This window comes from Aspergillus pseudonomiae (assembly GCF_009193645.1).
Source record: "Aspergillus pseudonomiae strain CBS 119388 unplaced genomic scaffold BDV37scaffold_20, whole genome shotgun sequence".
Taxonomy (NCBI): Eukaryota; Fungi; Ascomycota; class Eurotiomycetes; order Eurotiales; family Aspergillaceae; genus Aspergillus; species Aspergillus pseudonomiae.
This window is the reverse complement of record NW_022476012.1, coordinates 331597-357369: the sequence shown is the minus strand read 5'-3', so window position 1 is coordinate 357369 and position 25773 is coordinate 331597. Positions and strand designations below refer to the sequence as shown.

The following is a 25773-nucleotide window of genomic DNA, read 5'->3' as shown; positions in this document are numbered from 1 at the left end:
CCTTCGATACTACTTTATATACGCTCACTACCTTTTCAACTTAGTTAAGAAATATTTATTCTACCTATAAACTCTCTAGTCCAAGTACTTTAGTAAAGTTAAACCAGAAGGATGAGCTTAGAGATATATATTTCTTAATAGTCGAACCAGTTTTATTAAAGCTTCTTTAGCAGTATCCAAAGCTCGATAATATAGTATTTCTCTATATTATATTCTATCTTAGCAAATTTATTAGAAATATCCTGAGCCTGATTTTTTATTTTATCTACTGTATTTCCTACCGTTTCTATTACACTATTAATGGTACTGTTACCTATATTCTGTGTACTATTACTTATATCCTACAGTTAATAAAATATCTGAAATAGACCTTACTACCGCGGCTAAGGAATTATCAAAGATTAACTATTGTAAGATGAGTCCCGTTAATTTCTTCTCTAGAGTTAATCTAAATCCTATTAGATTGGCCTATACAGTCAATTACTCAATTATATACTTTTCAATGGAATATTATATATTGACTTTTATAAAATACAGTTCACTTTAAGAAGACAATATATAGATATAGCTAATATCCATAAATATAAGATATATTAAGCTAGCAACTGAAAAAGCATAAGACAAGACGATATATAATAACTTTCTTATTTTATCTATAAGTTATAAAAATCCCGCGCTTTAGTAACGAAGCTGGTATATTTAGTGCCCTAAGAAGCGAGTTACTAAGAATAGTCTTTAGTTATTAACTTAATCTTTTAAATTACTACTTACATATACCTACAAGCAGCGTTTTATATTTATCTTTTTATATATATTTATTCTTTAGGCGATGGTTGCTATAGTAGTTGATAGGTCTTTAATTTATGGCTCTATTATCTTAGTAGACCGTTAACCTTTACTAAATAATAGTCTCGAATAGGTGAGGTCTACAGGCCGGCTTTTAAATACTGTAGGGCTATAAGAGAAAGACGGAATATATATAGTAGGATATTTGTAAACATTCGCGTTCTATCTCTTTATACTAGGAGCATAAGACAGTAGCTTTTTCTTATAGTTTTAGCTTACATTTGTAAGGGTATCCTGCATTGGGCATCTTTCCATTGCAGACAAAGATTCTATATCTATATCTTTTAATTTCTTCCTACCCGCTCTTCTTTATCCTATAGCAGATACTCGAAGCCACTTGTCAAATACTACAGCAATATATTCAAAATTAGCTTTTCTAGCTTAGTCCCGACTTCATCGTGGGCTATAATACTTTATTACAAGGACCTATATATCGATATATTATATTAACTATTTTTTTTACATTTATATTCTTGGCATACAGTTATTTATCTGTCATAGATTTATAAATATGATCTTGCATAGCCGCAATTGTAGCTTGAAATTTTCTTTTACAAAATAGAACACAATACAACGATGGAGTATAACGAGTCATTACACACCATTTATATCAGTCCTGCTAACTACCTCCGCTAATAGGTAGTATAATAGGTTAATTGTTTATACTCTGGGTATTCAGCACTAATATTCGATTTCCGAGTTCGAATAACGATTTCTATAATAATTACCGACAATATGTCGTAGCTCTAGATATTTAATCTTTTTACCACCCAGAATACCAACTCTATTGTGCCCTAAGTACTGCGTAGCCATCTATAGCTATATATACGATAAATAAAATAATGCGCCAATTATATTTTAAATAGTAGTAGCGAATCTTCATCTCTCTCTGTGTTAATGTCTGTTATTAATAGAAAAAAATACCCGTATCTCGAACCTCTAGCAATTTGTAATGGTATAAAGGGCAAAGCGCGTAAGGAACATCAATAGATAGTATTTACCTATATAAACTCCTTCCCATCGCTAAATACAGTGTATCCGAGTAATATTTACTTAGAGATATATAATTCTTCTTACGTTGCCACGGTCCTAGGTTCTATTTACATAAAGTGTAAGTATTATTAATAGTCTAAGCTCGCGCCCATACCGTGATATTCGAAATTGCCTTCTATCCAAATCACTCTTCTGTTTACTTAGAGCCCCACTGCCAAAACTAGGGCCCCGCAATCTAATCTTTCTTAGCAAGACTATTACAGAGCGATAATACCTCGTCGTATCATCGCACTCTTAGCCTAATATTATATAATCGTTACAATACACCTTATGATAACAAGGGCAAAGAATTTAATAGAAAATTTGACTATTCTCTACTATTACAACTACCTTAACTATATAAGTATCATCCTATCTAGACCCTTATTTTTAGAAAGATATTAAAAAAATTATAAAAGAGAAGTTTATCTTATATAATTAACCAACAACCTTGTTTAGCGTCAGTAATATACGTAATTATTATTCAGAGATGTCTATTTACCCACTCCAAGCTGACCAATCATATCACTATATTAAAAAACTAGTACCAACAGTTCGCCAGTTATTTATAATTTCGATAGTTTAACTCCACCGAGTAGAGAAGCAAGGATTAACTTAATTAAATAAAGTACCAAGGAGTATAGTGCTCTGGAGTGTTGACTGGGCTAGGTTAAGCTATAATATATTAATCATATTAAGTACATATTTTATCTAGCTGCTGAAAAGGCTTAACATAGATCATCGTCTCCGGAAAAACCTTACAAATATCCGTCGTTTACCGCTTGTGAGAGGTTTAGAGTTTAATTTTTTCTACGTAAAAGGGTGATTGTAGATGGGCAAGGCAGAAGAGACTTCGGCTAGAGTTTACTATATTAAATATTTTGATAGGAAATTCACTGCTATTTGCCAGTCTCTAAGGGCTTTAGAGAAGAATATGGTATATAGGTTATCTAAACCCAACACGTTGCGGCAGAGCTCTACATACTTTTCTATCAAAGCTAAGACGTCTTGGGCCTTTCCTAGTAGATTCCATGTATAGACAAGGTTAGCCATGCTGGTCAGAGTGTCTAAATACTCTGGCCCTAGTACTTACTTACAGAGCTCCATCACCTGTGTCTCTAACTCTTCTGCTTCTTTCCATCGTCCCTGATACCGGTATGTTGATGCCAGATTATTCATGCTGGTCAGAGTATCTAGATACTCTGGCCCCAGTACTTACTTGCGGAGTTCCATCACCTGTAGCCCTAGCTCTTCTGCTTCTTTCCATCGTCCCTAATATGAGTATATTAATATTAGATTGGCCATGCTGGTCAGAGTATCTGGATGCTCTGGCCCCAGTACTTGCTTGCGGAGCTCCATTACCTGTAGTTCTAGCTCTTCTACTTCCTTCTATCGTCCGTTATTATATAGACACATCCTAATATTTATAATAAGATTAATGTATTTCTCCTACTCTTTCTGGAACTCAGCTTCTGCTATAAATAAAAACGCATATAGTAAACATTCCTATCACACCTTCCGATTAGTATAGTCATTATTTGGGAAAGCTTTGTTCAATCGGTCCGCAGTTTTCAATATTTGTAGATTAAACTGTTTATTCTTTCTTATCCAGTTCTAAGTTACAAGATAGACTAGTCAATGTAAATTTAAAGAACAATCCCTACCCTCCTCGCTAATAAAGAAAAACGCTTTGAAAAGGCCGATAGCATCAATTCTCTTCTTAATTAAGTTTAGCTGGGAAAGTAAGAACTGTGGAATATCGCGAGGACTGATATAGGCTATAAATAATAGATAATCCACTACAAGTTCATTTACTCGCTAAATCTACTAAAAGAAGATAAACTAGATCAAAGCTATAGGGTTCTAAGTGTCTTTATATTGTCTTTTATTCCTAAAATCTTTACTTAGTAATTCAATTATATTTAGCTCCTGGTTCTGTAAAAGTTTAATATAGTCAAAAAGGTTGATATTATTTTTATTAATATACGCTGCTGCCTAGATAACCGCTAGTAGAAAAAAGACTAACTACCTAAGAAAAGTAATAGCTATATTATAATTATTAAATAGATTTTTTTTAATTAGTAAATTTTGTAAAATTTTGATAGCAGTCTCTGTGTTTAGCTCAGATATTATTATTATATAAAAAGATACTAGCTTTACAGCTATTTTCCAACTATATATAGTAAAGAAAATATAGCCCTGCTCATTTTAAAAGAGAAAGTCCATTAATACTAAATTATTAGTGTTGTCCTTGCTCTATATTTCTATATTATTAATATTATTAAAAAGAAGACGCCACTTCCCAGCACTCTCCTAGCTAAAATAAGTCTTGACTTTTTCTTTTACCTCTGCCAGCTTTATATCGATTATTTCTAGCTTTAAGACTATGCTCATGTAAGCTTGTTCTACACTCTTATAGCTAGTATATATAACCCAGAAAATCGAGTATTTAGGGTCTCGTTTTCGCATATGATAAGTTAATTTAAGTATAATTTAGATCTTCCTAACTCCGTTTAGTCCGTAGATAGCAACTTTGCCTAGTTCATTCTATTATATAATTAATTCCTCAGTTCTGGTAATTTCTTCTTCCCGACCCACGAATCGCGGGTTTTTTCTGAATGGGACTATCCAAACTGGTTATTTTGATTCGTATGATTCCTTTTTATAGTAGTAGATAGGTACTATTAATAAAAAAGCCTTCGCATAGACAGTAATAGCAAGGGCCACATATCTTTACCACTATTTATTCTTGTAAAAATCACAGTAGTTATATATGCTTTTAATAGCAAATAATAGAAGTTCATCTATAAGTTCAGTAATCTCTATTTCAAAACAGAGTACGTCTAAATCCTAAGCAATAAAATCTCGAGTCTTGGTATTTTTTATAACCTGATCTCCAAAAGCAATTAAGCTATAATAAAAGTAAGGATTATCAGTTATCCGCTCGGGATAATTTACTAACTGGGTCGGATCATAAGCCGAACAGTTATGTTCGCTATTCTCGTGATTATATATTAACTGGAATAGCCAGTTATCTTTCGGTCGCGAAAACTGTTCTCTCATTTCTTTGTATTTATACAGTATATTAATCAAGATTTTGCTAATTAGTCTTTTCCCTGTCATATAATCACTCTCTAATTAAGATACGGCCTTTAATAACACTAGAGAAGGTTTACTAAGCGACCCAATATACTGGAATCATCCGCCACGAAGTGTCTTGCTGTAGTCATATTAAATAATACTATTTAAAATAGTAGTTAACTTACTAATTATAATATTGCCAAGGCAAATATCAACACTTTGGCTCGGGACTCCATCTCCAATACCCATCATCAATCCGAATCGGATACTTCGAAAGGTAGAGATCATATATAATACTATAGCTGCAGCGGATATTGTCCTATAAATATTACCAGACAGATAAGCCACTACTATATTGTGGTTACTAACCCTCCCAAATATGTAGACATTATGGTTGGTTTCTGGCTGGGAAAGCGGAGGGTGAACCTCGTCTAGTATAGCCTTCGCAGCCGCCATTTCCAACGGCAAGGCGCAGATCTATACAACCGTATAGTTATTGCGTGTGAATACCATCTTATATATTATACATAATAAAGAGATAAAACTTAGAGAGAAGGAATTAGATACTAGTCTTTAATTAGAGGGAAAGAAACATTTATTACAGTAGATATTAAAATTATAAAATAAAATTCTTTAACGGCATTTTCAATTTCAAGATTTAAAATTCGAGGGGTTATCTAATATATATTACTGCAAGGCTGTCGATTCGAAAGTTAATTATAGTCTTGAAAATATATAAATAAGTAAAATACAAATAGAGAAAGCGATATATATTAACAGTACTCAAGTAACTCCAGTTTCTTAAGATAATCTCTTAAGAGCCTATCAATAGATATATATAGATATAGTAAATAAGTTGCTAGTTATAGTAATCATAAAAAAAAAAAAAAAAAAAAAATAGAAGCCTAAGCTACTTTATAAATATTTTAAGAGTTTCAAGGACAATACTATACCCTCTTCGAAATCGGAATAAATATCTCCAACGTCTTGACACAGAGGTTTATCATAATTAGTTAGTTAGGAAAATTTAGATATTAAAAAATCGAAGCGTTGGGCACTACGGCCGAATCTATTAACTATATTATTTACTAGGATCTATATTTTTTCAAGAGTAATTCCAACGTGGTAAAAATAATCCTCCGCGCTCTGTTTTCTTGCGCCTACAATATCAATGCACTATTTTAAAAATATATTAAACCCTTGCTCTGGGTCCTCTTCATATACCTTCCAGTTACGTTTAATAAAGGCTTTTAACTTGGTAAATATCTCTTCAATGGGATTAAGATCTAGTAAATATAGGGATAAATATATTAACTTTACCCTAGCATCGCTGCATATCTGTTCCAAGCGCTCAAAATAATAAAACGACGCATTATCTATTATTAGCACAGATTTAGGCTCCGGCCACCTCCTACAGTAATAAAGCAGCTGTTCCACAAAATCTTCAAATATAGATATATCAGTGGATCCCTGGAAGACTCGCGTAAGAACAACGCCGTCTTGTATATATGCAGGCAGTATTTGATATCGTTGTTCGCGATGAAACCGAGAGATCTGCATTGGTGTCACTCCAACAGGGGACTAAGCCGTGCGTCTAAATCCAATCCGCTTGTCACATCCCGACTCATCAATATAGATAAGATAATACGAACGAAAATTGGACAGATTATGGAGATAGTAGTCCCGTAAATCTGCATTACGCTCTTGGGCAATCCGACGAGCTGCTTTTTTAGACTATTTTACTGATATAAGTACCCTCCTAATACTGGCGGTTGTTACTAAAGTATCAAACTTATCCCATAAAAAAACCGCTATTTCATCGAGGTACAGATCAGGTTTTGCAAGTAGATATTCACGAAGTGCGTCCAGCATAGGTAGGGTAACTATTCGTGGTCGGCCGGCCTTATTTGGAGGTGCCTTAACACTGCCGAAATATCGCAGGTTAGAATAGATATATCGAATACTGCGCTTACTGCAGCCAGCCACATTAGCTATTTAAGCAATAGTCAATGACTTGTTTATAATTATATCGCGAATAAGCTCATACTAAGATGCCGCAAGATTCGGGGCCATTTAGAATACATGAATAGCTTATTAGCAAGCCAGATTACAGAAAAGAAAGCGAAGACAGGAGTGTGTTCTGCGGGAGATATTGTAATATAGATTGGTTACCTATAATACGATATAATTATAAATAATCAAAAGTTCCAGAATTAAACAGTGCCGATAACGTTTAAAACACAGCTAGTACTACCAAGGTAATAAAGTTCAGGAAATAAAGCTACAAAATAATTGATAAGTATTTAAGACGGAAACCAATTTCGAATCTTACGGTACTCAAGATTCTTGGAGTCTACACTCTTCTACTATTTACGAAAGATCTATTCCAGGACTATAATTGTTAATTCTTCTCATTTATCTCATCCTTAGCTCTATGCTTAGATATATATATATAGCTGTGACCCTTAGCTTAGGTCTTTAGTTACCATAAAACTTACCAATTATAGTAACCTTAAACATAGTAGGCGAGAACTCTTTGTATAATTATAAACAGGCCTTCAGGTAGACTTTGGCTCGCGGAGCTTTTATCAATAGCTGATATCAGTGCCACATATTTCAGTATTTATATAAATACTACTTAAAAAGTCCTTTCGTTATAAAAGTAGCAAAACTTCTCCAAGATTTATTATCCAGTTATCTTAAGTCTGGCAGTGAACGTACTAACAAGTAACATTGAAATTCATATCGCGTAGGGTTACTATATTTACTTATACCCCGGCTGTTCCTCGACTTCGCATAAGATATCCCCTGTCCTTCCCCCGATATAGTCACCATAGTCTTTCTTAATATAAGGCTTTAACTTATACGGTCTCAAGAGCTAGTTTACTTTTATTACAAGTAGCTAGTAAAATAAATTTAAGAAAGGCTTTATATACTAGAGAGAGGAGAACCGGGTATTAAAACCGCTGTATAGAGAATATCTGATGTAAAGACGGAACAGCTAGGCCCGGAGGCCCAATATCCTATAAACAATTTTAAAGGCTAAGTTGGATTATATACTATCTAACTTAATTTAATTTATATATATAAAACTGTTAAGCCTAGACTTACGGGTGCTTTAAATAAATAGGAAACTCTAGTAAAAGTATTACTAAGATATTAAACCAATTACCTAAAAGTATCTCTTGTCAAAAATAAAATATATTAGATATTTTTAAAACTCTTTACAATGTACAAGAGTCTTTTGCATTACGAAACCTACTATAACTAAGACCCTATTAAAATTCCTTCCATATGAGTATTAGCGACTCTACGCCATATTATAAGTAAGATTTAGCTCTAGATGAACCGCGAAGGCTTGAGAACTAGGGGCTATATATTACAAAATATCTAGAGAGAGGTAACAATACGTATTCTTACGCTATAGAGTTGTTCAAAATAATTGATAGAATTACTATTAGCTTTCTACTTCCAGAAAAGCAGTTAATATATACTAAATAATCATATTATATAGCATGTCTACCAAGGAGCGGTAGAGTCCTCGTAACTATATAACTTAAGCTAATCAAGTTTTGTAATTTTACTATATAAACGTCGTATTCACATAGGAGGAAGTTATAGTAATTAATTTATTTGAAATTAGAAACTATTTAGTAAAGGGTTTTATATTAGCTGAAATTCTTAACGACGGCCATACGCGTCGCTTACTGCTTATGAAATAGACCTCAGTTATAGATTCGGAGGTATCGTGATGTTTTTATACCCTCAGTTAATTGAGGAAAAGATAGGCTTAGCGCTATGATTTTTAGTTAACGTACCGTTTCGAAATAAGTCTGCTCAGTTAAATAATTATTGATTTGCTCCGGAATTAATCCTGGATTACTCTAGTATACTTATTCAATGCTCCGGGAGCGCTCAGTACACGCACTTCTATCTTGTCCCACGCTCTGGGAGTAATCACTGAGCAAAAAGCGGCCCTGAGCTAGTCCCGTTCCGGAAGAGGAAAGTCCTAAAGTTTCCGCAGAAAAACAATACGGTAGTGAATAAGTTTGGGATAAAGCATTAGGGCTTGGCACTGCAAAACTATTCAGGATAAGGCGACAGCATCTAAGTATAGTATCCTGAGAAAGACAAAGAAACACGGGACGTAGCCCCCCACTGAGGGTGGAGGCATGTAATAGCATCAGATATGCACTTTTTACTTCAAGTTCTTCTCTAAGAGCCCAGTTGCATTCGCGCAGTCAAAGAGTTTCTGGATATACCCGTACTCCAGTATCTTGTCAATGAAGGCGCCAAGGGAAAGTAGCATATCCTCTTACTATAGCCAATGATTAACAAGGCGTACTATGCTGCGACCCTCAAAGGGGAGATAGGAAACTTCAACTTTCAATACTCCGATGAGCTTCCAATCCTGGAAAAGACCGATGGTAGGAAGCTATTCACTAAGGTTGCACATAGTTGTAAAGCACATGTTCGCAATGCAGACAAAGGCGAATCTTGGTCAAGGTTTGCAGCTTGCATGTGGCAAAGGAGGGTATTTCCTCCGTGCGCCTGGCATGAGATTGTGCTTTGTGCAGAGCCAGGGGAGAATAATGAAGCAGCAGCATTTTTGATCACTCTCGCTTTCTAAGGTAGTGGACTTTAGATGTAAATAGCCTACCCCCAAGTTCGACTTCTGTGGCGATGAATTGGACTAGATGTCCTTGAGAATTGCCTTAGGGCTGCAGAACGAGCTGTCACCCATTAAGAGCTTACTTGTATGGGACTCTCGCAACTTCTACGTAGTTGCTAGCCTGAGCATCACGCTCTGTACCCAAAGTGCTTCGTAAGTCAGAGAGGGACGTGTTGCCTTGTTTCCACATAACGCAGCTTGCAATTTGGGACGATTTCTGTTATGGGTCGTAGACACTGACATTCACGCGGACGTCGAAAGTGGTCATATTGCGAGGTATGCTTTCGAAAAGGCCCTGGGTAACTCACTCGTAACTGTCACCTTGTGGTATGAGGACCTAGGTCCTAGGGCGAGGGAATTACTACAACTTTGAACCGATTGACAAGAGAGCGAGGCCTAATACAATACGTCACCTCTTAGTTAAAATCCCTGATCGCCAGCTTACTAGTAATAAGAATAAGCCTTTATACCGCTTCAGAATTGACACTAACTGCCTATGGTTGTGTGATATGTTTCATAATAAACTGAAGCCCTCAGGCTGCATAGAATAATCCATAATGGCTAACCATATCGTGGTGGAGAAGGTACGTGACAGCATTCTCTTGATCCTCCTTTTTTTTTTTTTTTTTTTTTTTTTTTTTTTTTTTTTTTTTTTTTTTTTTTTTTTTTTTTTTTTTTTTTTTTTTTTTTTTTTTGACCAGGGTCTGAGATGTAGAATGTCGCAATGTCATTTTAATTATTGGAGAGTATTATAACTCAATTAATATGATATGGTTTGGTGTTGTAGCCTATTTACTATGATCATGAAGACGTGGGCATTCAGCGTTGTGAGAAGATCGTATAGATGCACGATTCCCGAAGTAGTAGCGAACGCCGAATCGACCTTCCTTTCCTTTTCCCGAGCTCCATGTGGAACTTAATGTATTCTGTCCCAGTGCAAGTTTGGGTCCATGACCTCAAATCTCCATTTCAACCCCACCCTGCGCTTAACTCTGATTGCATGTCTTGAACCCTGCGGATCCATCATTCCACTTTTTGATTTCAAAGCACCCCGACAGCTTGAGCTGTGGCTATTACGTATTCTCCAGACAGCTATAAAACCTCAAGATGCCCCTCCTTATTACCCCTCTCCTTGTGAACCCTGATTGAAAGTTTGTGAGTAACACTTACTTCACGTTATCTTCGGGAGAATGGCTCCTCTTAAGGTCTTCCTGTAGGTAACTTTATGTCCAGAAACTGGCATCAAATCGATTGCTAATATATCTCTAATTTGTCTCCAGCACCGGTGCCACCGGTTACATTGGCGGAGATGTCTTTTATGCCGTGCACCAGGCACATCCCGAGTGGCAGTACTCCCTTTTGGTTCGTAGCAAGGACAAAGCAGCTCAGGTCACTAGCAAGTACCCTAATGTGAGGATCGTGCTTGGAGATCTTGACTCGTCCGACATTATTGAGGAGGAGGTCAAGAACGCCGACATCGTACTCCGTGAGTAACTGCATATATCAATAAATGCGCTGGGCACGGCCTTGTGTAACTAACAGCGCCACTTAGATTGTGCCGACTGTGACCATGTCGCGTCTGCAGAGGCAATCGCCAAGGGCGCCGCCCACCACACTCCTGAAAAGCCGGTGTGGGTGATCCACACCTCCGGCACTGGCATTCTCACCGTTGAGGATTTCCGCAGCAACACTTGGGGCTTTTACCGTTCTAAGGAGCACAACGACTGGGATGGCGTCGATGAGCTCCTTAACCTCCCGGACGACTCTTTCCACCGCAATGTTGACAAGATCATCATCGAGGCTAGCCAGCAGAACCCCGAAAGTGTCAAGACGGCGATCGTCTGCCCTCCCACTATCTACGGACCGGGCCGCGGACCTGGTAACCAGAAGAGTGTTCAGGCGTACTGGCTTGCCGCTGCTGTGTTGAAGAGAAAGAAGGGTTTCTTGGTGGGTGAAGGCAAGAACATTTGGCATCAGGTCCACGTCCAGGACCTCAGTGACGTATATGGTGCTTTGGCAGACGCTGCCGCCGCCGGTGGTGGAAAGGCCACCTGGAACGATAAGGGCTACTATCTTGCTGAGAACGGCGAATTTGTTTGGGGCGATATCCAGCGCGAAGTGGCTAGAGTCGCCTATGAGAAGAAGCTGATTCCATCTCCTGATGTTGAATCCCTGCCAGATGCGCAGGTCACGGAGTTGAACGAGTTTGGACTGTATGCTTGGGGAAGCAGCTCGAGAGGCCATGCGCTTCGGGCCAGAAAATTGCTTGGGTGGTCCCCGAGCAAGCCTAGCTTGAAGGAGCTTATTCCTGAGATCGTGGACATTGAGGCTAAGGCCTTGGGTTTGCTGTAGAGAACGGCGCAGGATTGTAGCGTTACTAGCGTATAATGATGGAATGAATTCACTAATGATTCCCTGGTGTATAAGGTATGTAGTATCCGTCTCACTGCCGACCTCTGGCCAGTAGGGGGTCGGTTACGGGCTCAACGTCGCTTTTGCAATAGAGCTCAACTAAAGTGCCAAAGAATCTCCATTTCTATGTAATATGAAGCTATTCAAAGATTCCTTTGCAGATCTGTACAATACAGGCTTTTAGATGCCGCATTTTCCCAACTCGATGAGCCCGGTGTAGGGGTATTATTCTGTAGAACGCCAACGAGCCTCTATATCGGCCTTATCTTTAGGATTAATATGACGCCGTACATCTCCTACACGTATTAGGCCACCTAGTTTGATCTGACGCCTAGATCTAGATGTTGAATGACAAGGCCGTTTCTTAGCCTGTAGGAGCTCATCTAAAGCCGCAGAGGCCATAGCACCTTTCTCTGCATTGGATAAAACACCCCGTAAGAGGCGATCGAAACCAGGTGAGAGCTCCTTCCCAGAACTGCGTATTCTACTGATCTCCTGGCGTATCGAACGTAGTGTTGTAGGCGTTTTAATCGTCGATTCAGGCGGTGGTGACGGCGTTTTATAGCTAGTAGTGGTGGTGGTGGTAGTAGTAATAGTGTTAGTAGTGGTAGTAGTAATAGTGTTAGTAGTGGTAGTAGTTGTTTTAAGGCCTGTATGAGACGCAGATATCTCATCAGAATTCTCACTTATATGATCTCCGTCATATATCCGATCCACATCAATCACACGGCGTGGTCGCTTTATATAGCGATCTGTCTGCTGAAGAAACCTGTACGGCCAGTTTCTTGAGACTTTTGGTGGTGCAGTCGTAGGATCAGTATGATCCCGCTCTAGGATTGCATCTGCAGCCTTTCTGACATCCTGAGCGCTCAGCGGGGCGCCTGTATCATCAAACCGATCGATCTGTTCATATAAAGCACTGTACTGGGCCGGATCGAGGCGTCGATTAGGGTGTCCCCTAGTAGTTTTACTGGCTCGCCCAGCTATTCGACGACGAAGGCGAGGATAGGAGACTCCGTGTTCACGCGCTAATTTGGCTATATTAACCCGTTTTTCTATGCATTTTTCTTCATTGTACGCGTGTACAGCTTTTTGAATAAGCTCTTCCTCGGCTTTATAGGTGGATTCCATGTCTTTTGCGCGGTGTGAACAGCTTCAACAATGATAAAGATATAGATATAGTGAAAAGTGACGGGTTAGTCGGCGGTGAGACGGATATGGTATATATTTCCTGGGTAGCCGGGTCATGTGCACAATATTTTAGCCATGGTAGATCAACTCCGTCATGGCCACTATCTTGCTATCAAGCAGCACTCTGCCTCTTATATATAATCAACGCTGAGTACAGCACCCACGAGGTTTTGATATATATTAGTAATATGACTAAGTAGAAAGTCCAGGTTCTTCAGATACTTAGATTGCAATATTTCATAGAAAATATCATCTATTTCACATTGGTCTTTCCCTTTCTTAGGCCTGAATAACTAACCGGCACTGATGTTGCAGTGAAAGAACGCTCAGCGGAGACTGCAAAAAGCTTAGCGCCAAGCGCGGGTACCACAAGCGACCCAAGCGCGACACTCGCGGTGCAATCCTCTTTATTATCGTCAATCACCGAATCCATAACCAAGACACCTTTGTCTCAGAACAGGGCAATCTTACTCTCGAGTTTCCGTCACATGTCATTTCCACGGCAGGTTGTTCCATTCCCACGGCTTTTCCTTTCCATGCCTAATTGCTTCAACCCTCATCCTAATTGTGGTTCACGCTGACAAGTCAAACCTAGGCTCCGCCCATGACTTGCGACCTGTCGGAAACATTCCGGTTCTCTGCCTGAGCAATCCAAGGTAGCTTTGCTTAAGCTGTCATGGCTCCAGGTGGCGGAGGGAAAAGAAAGAGAGGCGAAAGAACTTGGTCTAGTGATTCAGTAAACGACGGCTCACGGCCCTCTCCTCACCGACCGAATAACCTAAACATGGCGCAACACAACTCACCTCGCGATCACTCCGATGCTCGCGGAAGAGGGCGCCGACAGAATAATCGAGGGGGAAGGAACAACCTTGGACGGCGGCCTAGCAGCGACAACCAGAATCAGGCTGGCGGTCGGAAGGATACTGCTATGTCTCCGCCAAACACAACACCGGCGAAAGAAGCTCCGGACCAGAACCAGGCAAATGGTACCCCCTCAGCGATGAATCCACCCCAACCTCCCCCATCGCCTTCGCCGGCCCCTTCGCAATCACAGCCACACCCACCGCCCCCACCGCAAATCCAAATATCGCATGTTCCTCCCGTCCAACCTGCAGTTCCGCCTCCCCCATTCGATTATGAGTACGTGAGTGACACTGTGGTTGAGGCATGGTCCTCTACGGGGAAACAAAAACTTGTCGAGGATGGAGTACATGCAAAGAATGAGCAGGATATCGCAAAGTTGGCCGCGATATATCAGGAAGTGATCCGCGCCGCTTTTTACGGACGGCTGTCGCCGACGGATGCTGGCGCGGCAGTTAAAGATATCATAGGAGAAGATGTTGCTGCAGAAGATATTGATATGGATAGCGAAGGACAGACGGCAACCCTTCTTGATACCCGCTCTCTGTTCTTGGACACGTTATCTATTGTTACCGATTCCGACACGACGAACCCTGCCTTGAAACCATTGGTATTTTCGACTGGGATCAGCGCCGCGCTCATGCGCCTTCAGCTGGATACACCGCTTCTCCAGTCTCTGGGCCTTGTCCGTGATACATTTGCTCGTATGGGAATTCGGAAGCAGACCAATCTGCTTTACCGACAATCCAACTATAACCTACTGCGTGAAGAATCTGAGGGCTATTCAAAACTACTCACTGAGCTTTTCACGACCAGCAACAATGAACCTCCGTCGAGTGAAGTCGTTGAGGATACCTTCGAGAGGGTCAAGGCAATGATCGGCGCGTTCGATATGGATGTTGGTCGTGTGCTTGACGTCACGTTGGATGTTTTCGCTGCCGTACTCGTTAAACAATATCGATTCTTTGTGAAGCTATTAAGAGCTAGCTCATGGTGGCCCAAGGAGGATTCTTTCCGCGGTTCTGACCGTGACAACCGTGATTCCGGGCTTCCAAACTGGGCACTGCCAGGCTCTGCGGGATGGGTAACGACAGATGAAGAACGGGCCGAATTGGTGCACTCAAACCAGCATCGAGACAGAGACTTCTGGAAGCGAGTCAACGAGATTGGTATCCGGGCCTTCTTCGAGATTGGTCGTAAACCAGTCTCTGAGGAGGAACTGAAACGTGTACTCCCTGAAAGCAACAATCTGTCGGAAGAGGAGGCGGGAACACGTAAATGGATCGAGGAGACAGGGACATTGCCACCCAAAGGGAATCGAGTGGCGGCGCAGCTTCTCGGATTCAAGCTTCGGTTCTACTCGTCTCGGGCTCGTAACAAGTCGGACATTCTTCCAGACAATCTTATCTACCTGGCGGCATTGCTGATTAAGGTAGGGTTCATTTCACTACGTGACTTGTACCCTCACCTTTGGAGACCCGATGATTCTATGGATCTTTTGAAGGAGGAAAAAATGAAAGAAAAAGCGGAAAGGGAGAGGGCGGCGCGACCTGGTGGAGGTGTGAATGCATTGATGATGGCTGGAGCTTTATCGGACGATACCCTACCTGCTCCTACTCCTCGCCTTCGGGAATCAGAGACACGATCAGCAACGCCTGGGAAAGACCAGGAGACGGAAAAGTCAACTCCAGCCAAGACCGAGGAAGATGAGCTTCCTGAGCCCTCAGACCAGAAAGTGATGCTTCTTAAGAGCTTACTGGCAATTGGTGCACTTCCCGAGTCACTATTCCTACTCAGCAAATTTCCCTGGCTTATGGACGGCTACCCGGAACTTCCTGAGTTTATCCATCGTATTCTCCACCACTGTTTGAGTAAGGTATATGCTTCACTGCGCCCGCTCCCTTCTGCAGAGGAGCTTAGAGAGCAGAAGCAAATCCTGAGTTCAGACCAGTCCGGCATACCGAAGGGCCAGATTCGGCTAACCCAAGCACCCCCAAGGCGAGTGCTTCGATGGGCTCAACTTGACAAAGAGGATACGAACGATGGGACTGATTATAGATTCTACTGGGACGACTGGGCTGATAATGTTCCTCTCTGCCAGAATGTGGACGATGTCTTTGCCCTCTGCTCGTCGTTCTTAAACCTTTCTGGACACAAAATTGGGCAGGACGCCAGTCTACTGACTAAACTTGCAAGAATTGGAAAAGATAGTCTAAGCAAGGATGATTCGCCTGAAAACAAGGCTAGGTGGAAGGACCTCTGCAAACGCCTCTTGGTGCCTGCCATTAGTTTGACCAAAGCAAACCCCGGTGTTGTCAACGAAGTATTCGACTTAGTGAGCTTCTTCCCCCGGGAAACTCGGTACAATATGTACGCCGAGTGGTATTCCGGACAAACGTCTCGCCTTCCGGACGTTAAGTCGGCGTTTGACCAAGCGAGGGCAGAAACGAAGGACGTACTCAAGAGGCTGAGCAAGACGAATATACGACCGATGGCTCGTGCATTGGCCAAGATTGCGTATGCAAATCCTGGTATTGTTATCAACGTCGCCATCAGCCAAATCGAATCTTATGAAAATCTCATCGAAGTTGTCGTGGAATGTGCACGTTACTTTACCAACCTCGGGTACGACATCTTGACATGGGCGTTGATTAACTCTCTTGGTCAGAAAGGAAGAAGTCGTGTTCAAGAGGGTGGATTACTGACCAGTCGCTGGCTGAATGCGCTGTCAACCTTTGCTGGCAGAACCTTCAAGCGGTATTCGGTAATGGATCCTACCCCCGTGTTGCAGTATGTTGTTGAACAGCTTCGACACAACAATTCCACCGATCTTATTGTCCTAGAACAGATGATCAGTTCTATGGCAGGTATCATCACCGACACCAACTTTAACGACAACCAAATACAGGCCATGGCAGGTGGTGAAGTCCTTCAAGCCCAAACAATCCTACAGCTGTTGGACCGACGACACGAGTCTAAAACTACATCGAGGCGATTAATGAAAGCGTTGACCGTCTCGAAGCTCGCTGGTCAGTTGCTTATTGCAATCGCCCAGGAACGTTGGACCTGCATTTTCCAGGAGTCGGAGGGTTCCTCAGAACTCAAGCTGCTGGGCAACGTATTTGATGAAATTCATCGAATTTTAGCTCAGTACCTGGACCTTCTGCGCAGCAACATGTCGGTGGAGGAGTTCGATTCATTCGTACCCGATCTTGCATCCCTGATTAGTGAGTTCGGAGTCCAGCCTGAAGTAGCTTTTTGGATTCGACGACCAAGCGTGGCCAAGAAGATATCCGAGAGTGAAAGAACGACACAGGAAGAGGAAGCAGGGGTGGCCAAGAGTGGTGAGGGCGAGGAACAGTCTCCGTCTAAAGATGAGGCGGACAAGATGGAAACGGATGAGGGAGAAGCGACAGCTCCGGATGGCGGGCAGTCTGCTGAGAATGATATGGATGTTGACAAAGATCAGTCTGAAAAGCCTACTGATGCCGATGCTGTGAACAAAACAACAGAACAGGCTATCGCCACAGCCTCAGTTACTCCTGAAACTCCTCTGAATCCTGTTATGCAAGACCTCCAGGACCAGGTAAAGTCGGCTCTGCCTTCTGAAACATGGGGTGTGGTTGGCCTGCATTTCTATGCCACCTTCTGGCAACTGTCTCTTTACGACGTACACATACCTCAAAAAGCATATGAGGATGAAATAGACCGCCAGAAGAAGAAAGTAATTGCTATTGGCAACGACCGATCCGACATTAGCATGGCCGGTAGCCAGAGAAAGGAGCGGGAAAAGAAGCAGATAACTCAGCTTCAAGACCGCATACTGGAGGAGAACAAAGCTCATCTGAAGTCTTATGGTCTGACAAGGACGAAGCTGCAGAAGGAGAAGGATCGGTGGTTCGCTGGTATGCGTGGGAAACACGATGCGTTGAATGTGGCCTTGCTAGAGCAGTGCTTCATGCCTCGACTGCTGTTGTCGCCCATTGACGCATTTTACTGCTTTAAACTCCTCAAATTCCTCCATACATCCGGAACGCCTAACTTCCGGACTGTCGGTCTTCTAGACCAATTGTTCCGAGAGCAGAGACTTACTGCATTGATTTTCCAGTGTACTTCAAGAGAGGCTGATAACCTTGGCCGCTTCCTGAACGAGATTATCCGAGATCTTGGCCGTTGGCATGCTGACAAGGCCGTCTACGAGAAGGAAGCGTTCGGTACCAAGAGGGATCTTCCGGGATTTGCCATGCTTGTTGACCCGGAAGGCAAACCGACGACATTCCTGGAATATGAGGACTTCCGCCGACTTTTGTACAAGTGGCACCGTCTTTTGGCGGCTGCCCTCAAAACTTGCCTGAATGGCGGCGAATACATGCACATTCGCAATGCTATTAGCGTCCTCAAGGGAGTCGTGCAAAACTTCCCTGCCGTGAACTGGATTGGCCGTGATATGTTGACTAGTGTGAACAATCTCAGCCAGAACGACGAGCGAGATGATGTGAAGATTCCCGCAGCCTCTCTGATTGGTGATCTCAACCGTCGCGAGAAGAAATGGATGCTTCCCCAGGCCTTTATGATCACTAGTCAACCAGCAGCAGGGAAGGGCAATCCTCCAAAGAGTGAATCAGTTGACAAGAACGCAAATGGAAAGTCGCTACCGTCGCGGCCTCAATCTTCGACTCCAGGCTTGAACGCTTCCGCTACGGAATTCAAACCAACTACTGAGTAAGTTAATACAACCTAAAAACTAATCTTACTACCCTGGCCCGTGTTTCTGACAATCCAAACTACAGACCTCACACGTCCAAGCCAGAACCTATAAAGACGGAAGTCGAAGATGGAGAGATTGAGGATGCGAAGATGACCGATGCTGTGTCGAAGAACACAACAGAAACAGATAAACTTGGCCAGAAGTCGTCTGAGCAGGCTGATACCACAGCCTCAACCACAGCTGAACCGGCTGCTTCCCAGACGCAGCAGGCAAGCGGCGCTGAATCAACAGCTAATGAGAAGCCTACTGCTCCAGCTGCAGAGCCTCGAACCACTGGTCAGCCTACCCCTGCTTCCCCAGCACCTGCTGCATCCCCAGCCCCTCCAAAGGGCCCTGAACCTGGCCGGCAAGCCAACATTCCTCGACGCCCCGACCCAGAACGAGCGCCACTCAGCAACCAAAACGCGCGCTCGCAGACGCATACGCCTAATCGCCCTTATCGGGAGGATGGAAGGTTGCCACCACGACCTGACCTTCTAGACGACAGACGCGATAGACATTCAGAGTACCCTCGAGGCGGTCGCTATGGCGGCGAGCATGACTACAATAGGTCGTTTGAACAGCCTGTAGGTGATGGCAGGGGCTATGGTCGTCTCGATAGAGAGTATCCTCTAAGGCCATCTATGGATGAGCCGTTCCGTGGCCCTCCTTACCGTGAGGGGCGTCTCCCAAGAGAACCGGAGTGGCCGGATCGCTCTGGACGTTTACGCCCTGCGGACGCTCGGGACGCACCGCCTGTCGCACGCTCTGGTCCACCGACTCACCCTGATCGCGCAGAGATGATCCACGATCATCCTGACCGGGAGGGTTATCGACGTGGGGAGGCACTGCGACAAGAAAAGGATGAGAGGCGGTCTTTGCCGTCGAGAACGTTATCCCCTCCAAGAGTGGAACTTCCAAACCGTCCGGAACGCTTCCCTGATGACCGCCGATCCGGTAACTTCGGACCAGCACATTCACGGCATGAGGATCTACCAACTGGACCTCGCAGTGAACGGGTTGGACGACCTTCCATGGAAAGCCACGAATCAAGAGACCCGGACCTGAGCCACGGACGGTTGCGTCAGCCAGAGCCACCAGCCGAAATCCCATCTGGGCCCCGGATGCGCAATGCACCTGGCAGAGGTGGACGGGGCGGGCCTGGGCCCTCTAACGGCCCGAACGCACCTAATGAACGCCAACCGCCTACTGGGCCAGGCCGCCAGGGTATGCGTGGCGGTCCTGACCAATCTGCATCCGCAGCCCCATCGTCACCTGGCGCTGAAAGGCTTGATACCACTGGAATACATCCTGACCGGCTGAAGAACCTTCAACCGCAGCCTTCGGATGGCTCCTTTGCAGGACCCATGCGCCCCGGTCACCCTTCATCTCCTGCGTCCGTTGTTCCCCCATCGGGACCTCGTAGTGCGCTTGGACCACCACAAGGGCCATCCTCTCTTAATCGTGGACCGCCTCAAGGTCCCGGTTACGGTGGCGAACGGGGCCGTGGTGATAAGCGGTTTGCTGGACTCAACAACATGCTGCAGCAATCTGGAGGACCCGCGGAGCGTCCGGGCCCAGGTCCAACCATTCGTGGCCGAGGTGCCAACCGTCAGCCTGCTGGTATGAATACTCCTCAGGCTCCTGATGAAAGTGGTCGGTTGGGACCAGCACAGAATCGACCTGACCTTATGGCCGGCCGGCCATCCACTTTCTCTGAAGATGATGGACAAGCCCGGAATCGACCAGGCGGAGCCCGTGGGGAACCTGCAGAGGAGACTGGATCCGAGTCACGAAGGTCTGTACGGTACTCGGGCCACGACCGGGATCGAGAAAGGGAGCATAACAGAGAACGTGACCGTGACCGGGATCGGGAACGTGACCGTCGGACAGGCGAGGAGGAGGGAACGCGGAGTGGCAGCCGGAGAGAGGAGCACCGAGATCGGACGCGAGACTATGAACGGGAGCGCAGCCGTAGAAGTGATGCAGGCGCAGGCGGCACTCGGGAAGAACGGTACGAGTCCCGCGAGGCATCACGCCGAGGGACCGGGTCACGCGATGACAATCGTCGTCGACGGGATCGGGAGGATGCATCAGACGCCCAGAGTCAGGAACATGAAGGGCGCCTTCGGCCTCCATCTTCGCTTGGTGGACACCCACCTCCGCCACCTCCCCCGCCACCCCTCCCAGGTAACGCCGAAGAAGATCGGCGCTGGGGCGGCGGCGGCGGCCGGGAACCACGTGATAGAGATCGAGACCGCAATCGGGATCGTCAGCGCGACCGAGACTATAACCGCGACGGCGGCAGCGGCGGCGGAGGCTCCCATCGCAAGCGTGGAAGACCCGGGGGCGATGAGAGTGGACATGGCGAGGGCGGTGGCCGAGGAGGCATGAGAATGGGGGGTGAGAGTAAACGGCCTCGACGAGGGGCGTGAAGTTAGATTTCATGACGTGATCGATTGAGATTCTTTATTGTCTTTCTTTAACCTCGACATTTTTCCTTTGCTTCTCTTTACATGACGCATCTATGCATTGTTGGACGGTGTTCAAATCTTTCTTGCATTGGGATAACCTTCTCGGCTCTTGTTGGAGTCCACGTGTATTCTCTACATTTCTTTAGCGTCTTGGACGGATACCAGCTTAACGTATGTGGATAATGATACACTTTAATCCAGGATGTAAATGCACCTCTGTGCTTCTGGTCTTAACGAACACGTAAAGCGACAGAAGGGGTGAGTATACAGGGTTCATCTAGTCTCGCAAAGTCCGAGATCCATATGACACTCACGAACCTAACTGGGAAATGGATTTAATATTGGAGAAGAGTGGGTACTTCGACACACGGTTCCGTAGCGGCTCCGACACCAGCCTAGTTCAGAAGACAAGTCACAGATCTTGCATAGCAGTTAGACCTGAGCCAGGCATGGAGACAGAAACCCCAAGCTGCCGGATCCGCGGGTCCGGCGGCACAGAGTGAGATGCGATATCCACTTAGGGTTCACGGGCATATGTAGTGGCAATACGCGTGATACAACTGTACCCCCGGACAAAAAGGCCAGTGGGGACATGACCAGGCCTGGGAAATTGCATGAATATATCAGTCGCCAGGATGAATCTGATGCTAAAAGCTACAAACTACCCGAACCCCGTTACGGCAATAGTATACACCATCCTTCCTCAACATGCCCGAACAAAGCGCCCGCCTCGACTACGATGTTCTCATTATCGGTGCTGGCATCTCTGGAATCAACTTTGCGTACAGACTGCAGGAGAGTCATCCGGACTTGAGCTATTGCATTCTGGAGGAACGGCATGAAATTGGTGGAACATGGAGCTTGTTCCAGTATCCAGGTAGGCACGCCGAGCATTTTGGTGGAGTGAACCGTGTCTAAGACGACGCAGGGATTCGGTCCGACTCGGATCTGTTTACGTTTGGGTTTGCATGGCGTCCCTGGACTCAGAAGCACTCGATCGCCCACGGGTCGTTAATCCGCGAGTATCTCCAAGAGTCAGCCAAGCAGGAAGGAATCAACCGGAAGATCAAGTTCCGGCATCGGGTGGAGAGAATGGAATGGTCGACGTGTAGGAAGGCCTGGACGGTGCATGTTTCCGCAGACGATGCGGCCACCGTGACTCTGCGCACCCGGTTTATCATGATGGCCACCGGCTACTATGACTATCATGAGCCGCTGCAGACCGATATCCCCGGGATCAAGCGATTCCAGGGACCAGTGCTCCACCCGCAGTTCTGGCCCTCCGACCTGGATTACACCAGCAAGGACATCGTCATCATCGGCTCCGGCGCCACGGCCATCACCCTGCTGCCGTCACTGGCCGAGAAAGCGTCCAGTGTGACGATGCTGCAACGCTCCCCTAGCTATGTCCTGTCTGTTTCCAGGGAAGACACCATCGAGAAACTGATTCGATGGTTCTGCTCCGCACATCTGGCAGCCAGCCTGATCCGGTTCAAATGGATTATTGTGCCCCTCGTCCTGGTGAATTTCTGTCGTTGGTTCCCTAGACTCGCGAAGTGGATATGTCTCGATATCACCCGCAGGGAACTTCCCCAGGAGGTGCCTCTAGACCCCCATTTCACGCCCAGATACAATCCCTGGGAACAACGCATGTGCATGTGTCCCGACGGGGACTTTTTCGAATGCCTCCGGAATGGGAGCGGCAGCGTGGCCACCGGGGTGATCGAGTCGGTGACGGAGAGAGGCATTCAGCTGCAATCCGGGGCCGAACTCAAAGCCGATATCATCGTCACGGCCACCGGACTGAAGATGAACATTGCGGGGGGCATCCAGATCATGGTCGACGGAGTCCCGTTTGCGGTTCCGGACCATTACATGTGGAAATGCAGTATGGTCGATAGATTGCCGAATGTGGTGTTTGCTTTGGGGTATGTCGATGCGAGCTGGACTTTGGGTGCTGATGCAACTGCGCAGCTTAGCTGTCGGATCTTGACGCAAATGCGGGAGGAGGGGCTGAGCATCGTATCTCCGTGCTGTAGTGAAGAAGAGCAGAACGAGATGCAGGAACTGCCGTTCCTGAACCTGAACGCTACGTATGTCAGGAAGGGTCGTTCGGCGTTTCCGAAAGTTGGGGACAGGCCGCAGTGGGCTCCTCGGTCGTACTATTGGAAGGACCTTGTACGGGCGTGGTGGGGAGATATACGGACAGGATTGGAATGGTCGGAATAGAACGTGTGGTGGGGGATAGAATTAGAATTTGTCCATATCTGGGAATTTTTGTTGACTAGTATGCTCGATTTGTAGAACCTTTTGTGCCATATCATTATGTGTATATCTGAATAGGAGATGCAACGTGGTCTGAGATGTGTATTTCTGTCGTTGGTCGACCAACTACGGTCTTGATACACAATTTGCCTTGTCGAACCTAGGAAATGCTGATTTAGATGGTATACGTGAACATACTTGTACAATACCAGGAGGTCATCCTTCGAAGATGCCACATCAAATTGCCCATACTGGCTCGGCTACGTAGCAGGGAGGACTTCAAATGCTCAGTGAAAGTGGACGTGGTAGTTACATTCAAATTGGTACCATTGATAGAACTTAAGTAGAACTCACGACTCGGTTCTAGATATAAGACCACCAGACTGGGACCTGCATGCCAGCATCTATCATCTTGTATTACCTTGCAAAGAAGGACGCCAAAGCTGCCTCTGGCCCCATAAACGCCTCATCTCCCAGACGCTTCTCAGTACTCAAGTAGACATCCGGGAGCCACTCTGGCTTTGGTTCTCCCATCGCCATACGAGCAATAGCCTCGCCACATAGCCAACACTGAGACATGCCGTATCCATTGAAGCCGGCCGCCATCCACTCTCCTCCTTCAACCTTTCTACCGCTGACACTTGTCGGCACACTCCCCACAATCGGGACTTGATCAGCGGTCATGCTGAGGATTCCAGACCAGATTCTATGAAGGGCAGTGGCGGAGGTCATGGTAGTATTCGTGATGGGGTTGGTCCAGCCTTCCTTGAAGAGCCTCTTAGGGAGCAAATCAGTGAGATTTCTCGCCGAATCCGCGCTGATGACAGAGTCGTCTGAGGATATAAAATCATCCAGCCTCTGCAGGTCGCCTCCGACAAACAGATCACCGGTTTCTGCATTTTGCTGCATCCAGTAGAGACCTTGCTCGACTAAGGTGGTACTGGCGTCATATGATTGCTTAGAATGAAAGAGCCATGAGTTGGGGCGATTCCCCCACTGCGGTCCCGGTTTCTGAGTTGTCATGGAGAGTCGGCACGGGAAGATTGCTCCCCGGAGCTTGGGCAGAAGGTGGCCTGTAAAACCGCTCGTGCAGTGGAAGACCTTGGCGGCTCTCACGGTCCCCCTGGGAGTTGTCAATATGTAGGGGTATTCGTTGTCGGACCCATCGACGGTGATTGAGATTACCGGTGTCTGGGTCTCGATTGCGAATCGCTCTGGATAAAGTTGGAGAAGGCGCTCCAGAAGGTTTGTGACCAGTCTGTATGGCCAGAACACGCGAGAATGAACGACCAGAGCGCCGCTAGACTTCTTGAGATGATACTCCTGTTGAAAACAATCAGTATGCCGCCTGCAGCAAGTAGGTCCTAGTTATCCACCACAGAGCGCATTACCTTCTCTGCTGCCTCCTTGTTGATGATTGTATATTTTCCCTTGGCTTCAGGAATAGCCTCTTCATACATGCGAATAGATTCGGTCACGTCAGCGAACCCTTCCTCATCTTCGAAGCTAGCGACTGTCGTGACGTCTCTGATCTGGCTTGCCTTATCAAGATTCTCGGCCTTGGCCATATCCACGATGGTTTCCAGTGTGCGGTCGCAGAATAGGGCAATTTGTCTGGCCGCATCGGTCCCAAAAGCCTCGACATAGCGTTTGAAGAACGGCGGAGCATGGCTCAGCAGGAAGCCCCCATTGCGACTAGTTGCCCCGGTCGTCAGAGATCGGGCTTCAAACATAGTGACCGTCTTATGGCGTGCTAATTCATGTTCAAGGATTGTTTTCGCAACGCTGGTACCAGTGATACCGGAACCGATGATGGCAAAGTCAGTGCGCTGCGGCAGATCTTCGGAATGGATAGTCGCAATAGGATGAGAAGGTTCTTGCCATGCTGACACAGTTGGAGCTGCGACTGGAATGCCGGGGTCCTGGACGATTTGACTGGCCAACTTCGCTAAGAGCTCGGGTGGAATTAGACTCGTTGCCATCTTGTGTGAAAGCTCGTTATAAGGCGCAAGTGATTTGTGTAATAATGTGCTGCAATGGATAGTTCATGATGAAATCAAGGCAAAGCGACGTGCCTTGCTTTTATGCTGCTAGCTCATGAGTTTCCCATAGTTCTTGTCGTAACTATTTGCCTCCGATTTCTTGGGAGTTGATGCTCTCGCATTCGATCGACGGAACGAACCCTAACGCCC

At 45.1% G+C, this 25773-nt stretch overlaps 5 protein-coding genes across 5 annotated transcripts; 3 read left to right on the top strand and 2 right to left on the bottom strand.

Moving 5' to 3' along the window:
• Positions 1–5109: 5109 nt before the first annotated feature.
• BDV37DRAFT_270390 (uncharacterized protein) lies at positions 5110–5415 on the bottom strand (the record flags this gene model as incomplete). The annotated part of the gene is made up of 2 exons (XM_032084546.1): positions 5110–5261; positions 5292–5415. The coding sequence occupies 2 exons, from the start codon at positions 5413–5415 to the stop codon at positions 5110–5112; spliced, it is 276 nt and encodes a 91-aa protein (XP_031943250.1).
• Positions 5416–10821: 5406 nt separating this feature from the next.
• Positions 10822–11983, top strand: BDV37DRAFT_281478 (putative nucleoside-diphosphate-sugar epimerase; the record flags this gene model as incomplete). The annotated part of the gene is made up of 3 exons (XM_032086823.1): positions 10822–10844; positions 10912–11117; positions 11184–11983. 3 exons carry the CDS (start codon positions 10822–10824, stop codon positions 11981–11983), a joined length of 1029 nt encoding a protein of 342 aa, XP_031943249.1.
• Positions 11984–13443: 1460 nt separating this feature from the next.
• On the top strand, positions 13444–21481 carry BDV37DRAFT_244348 (putative THO complex component (Rlr1)). The gene is made up of 3 exons (XM_032081533.1): positions 13444–13740; positions 13830–18817; positions 18886–21481. The coding sequence occupies exons 2-3, from the start codon at positions 13911–13913 to the stop codon at positions 21275–21277; spliced, it is 7299 nt and encodes a 2432-aa protein (XP_031943248.1). The 5' UTR covers positions 13444–13740; positions 13830–13910; the 3' UTR covers positions 21278–21481.
• A 543-nt stretch (positions 21482–22024) lies between these two features.
• BDV37DRAFT_281476 (flavin-containing monooxygenase) lies at positions 22025–23545 on the top strand (the record flags this gene model as incomplete). The annotated part of the gene is made up of 2 exons (XM_032086822.1): positions 22025–22193; positions 22245–23545. 2 exons carry the CDS (start codon positions 22025–22027, stop codon positions 23543–23545), a joined length of 1470 nt encoding a protein of 489 aa, XP_031943247.1.
• Positions 23546–23711: 166 nt separating this feature from the next.
• Positions 23712–25680, bottom strand: BDV37DRAFT_292835 (NAD(P)/FAD-dependent oxidoreductase). The gene is made up of 2 exons (XM_032089254.1): positions 24973–25680; positions 23712–24904 (listed from the first exon to the last, which is right to left on the bottom strand). Exons 1-2 carry the CDS (start codon positions 25561–25563, stop codon positions 23999–24001), a joined length of 1497 nt encoding a protein of 498 aa, XP_031943246.1. The 5' UTR covers positions 25564–25680; the 3' UTR covers positions 23712–23998.
• Positions 25681–25773: the final 93 nt, after the last annotated feature.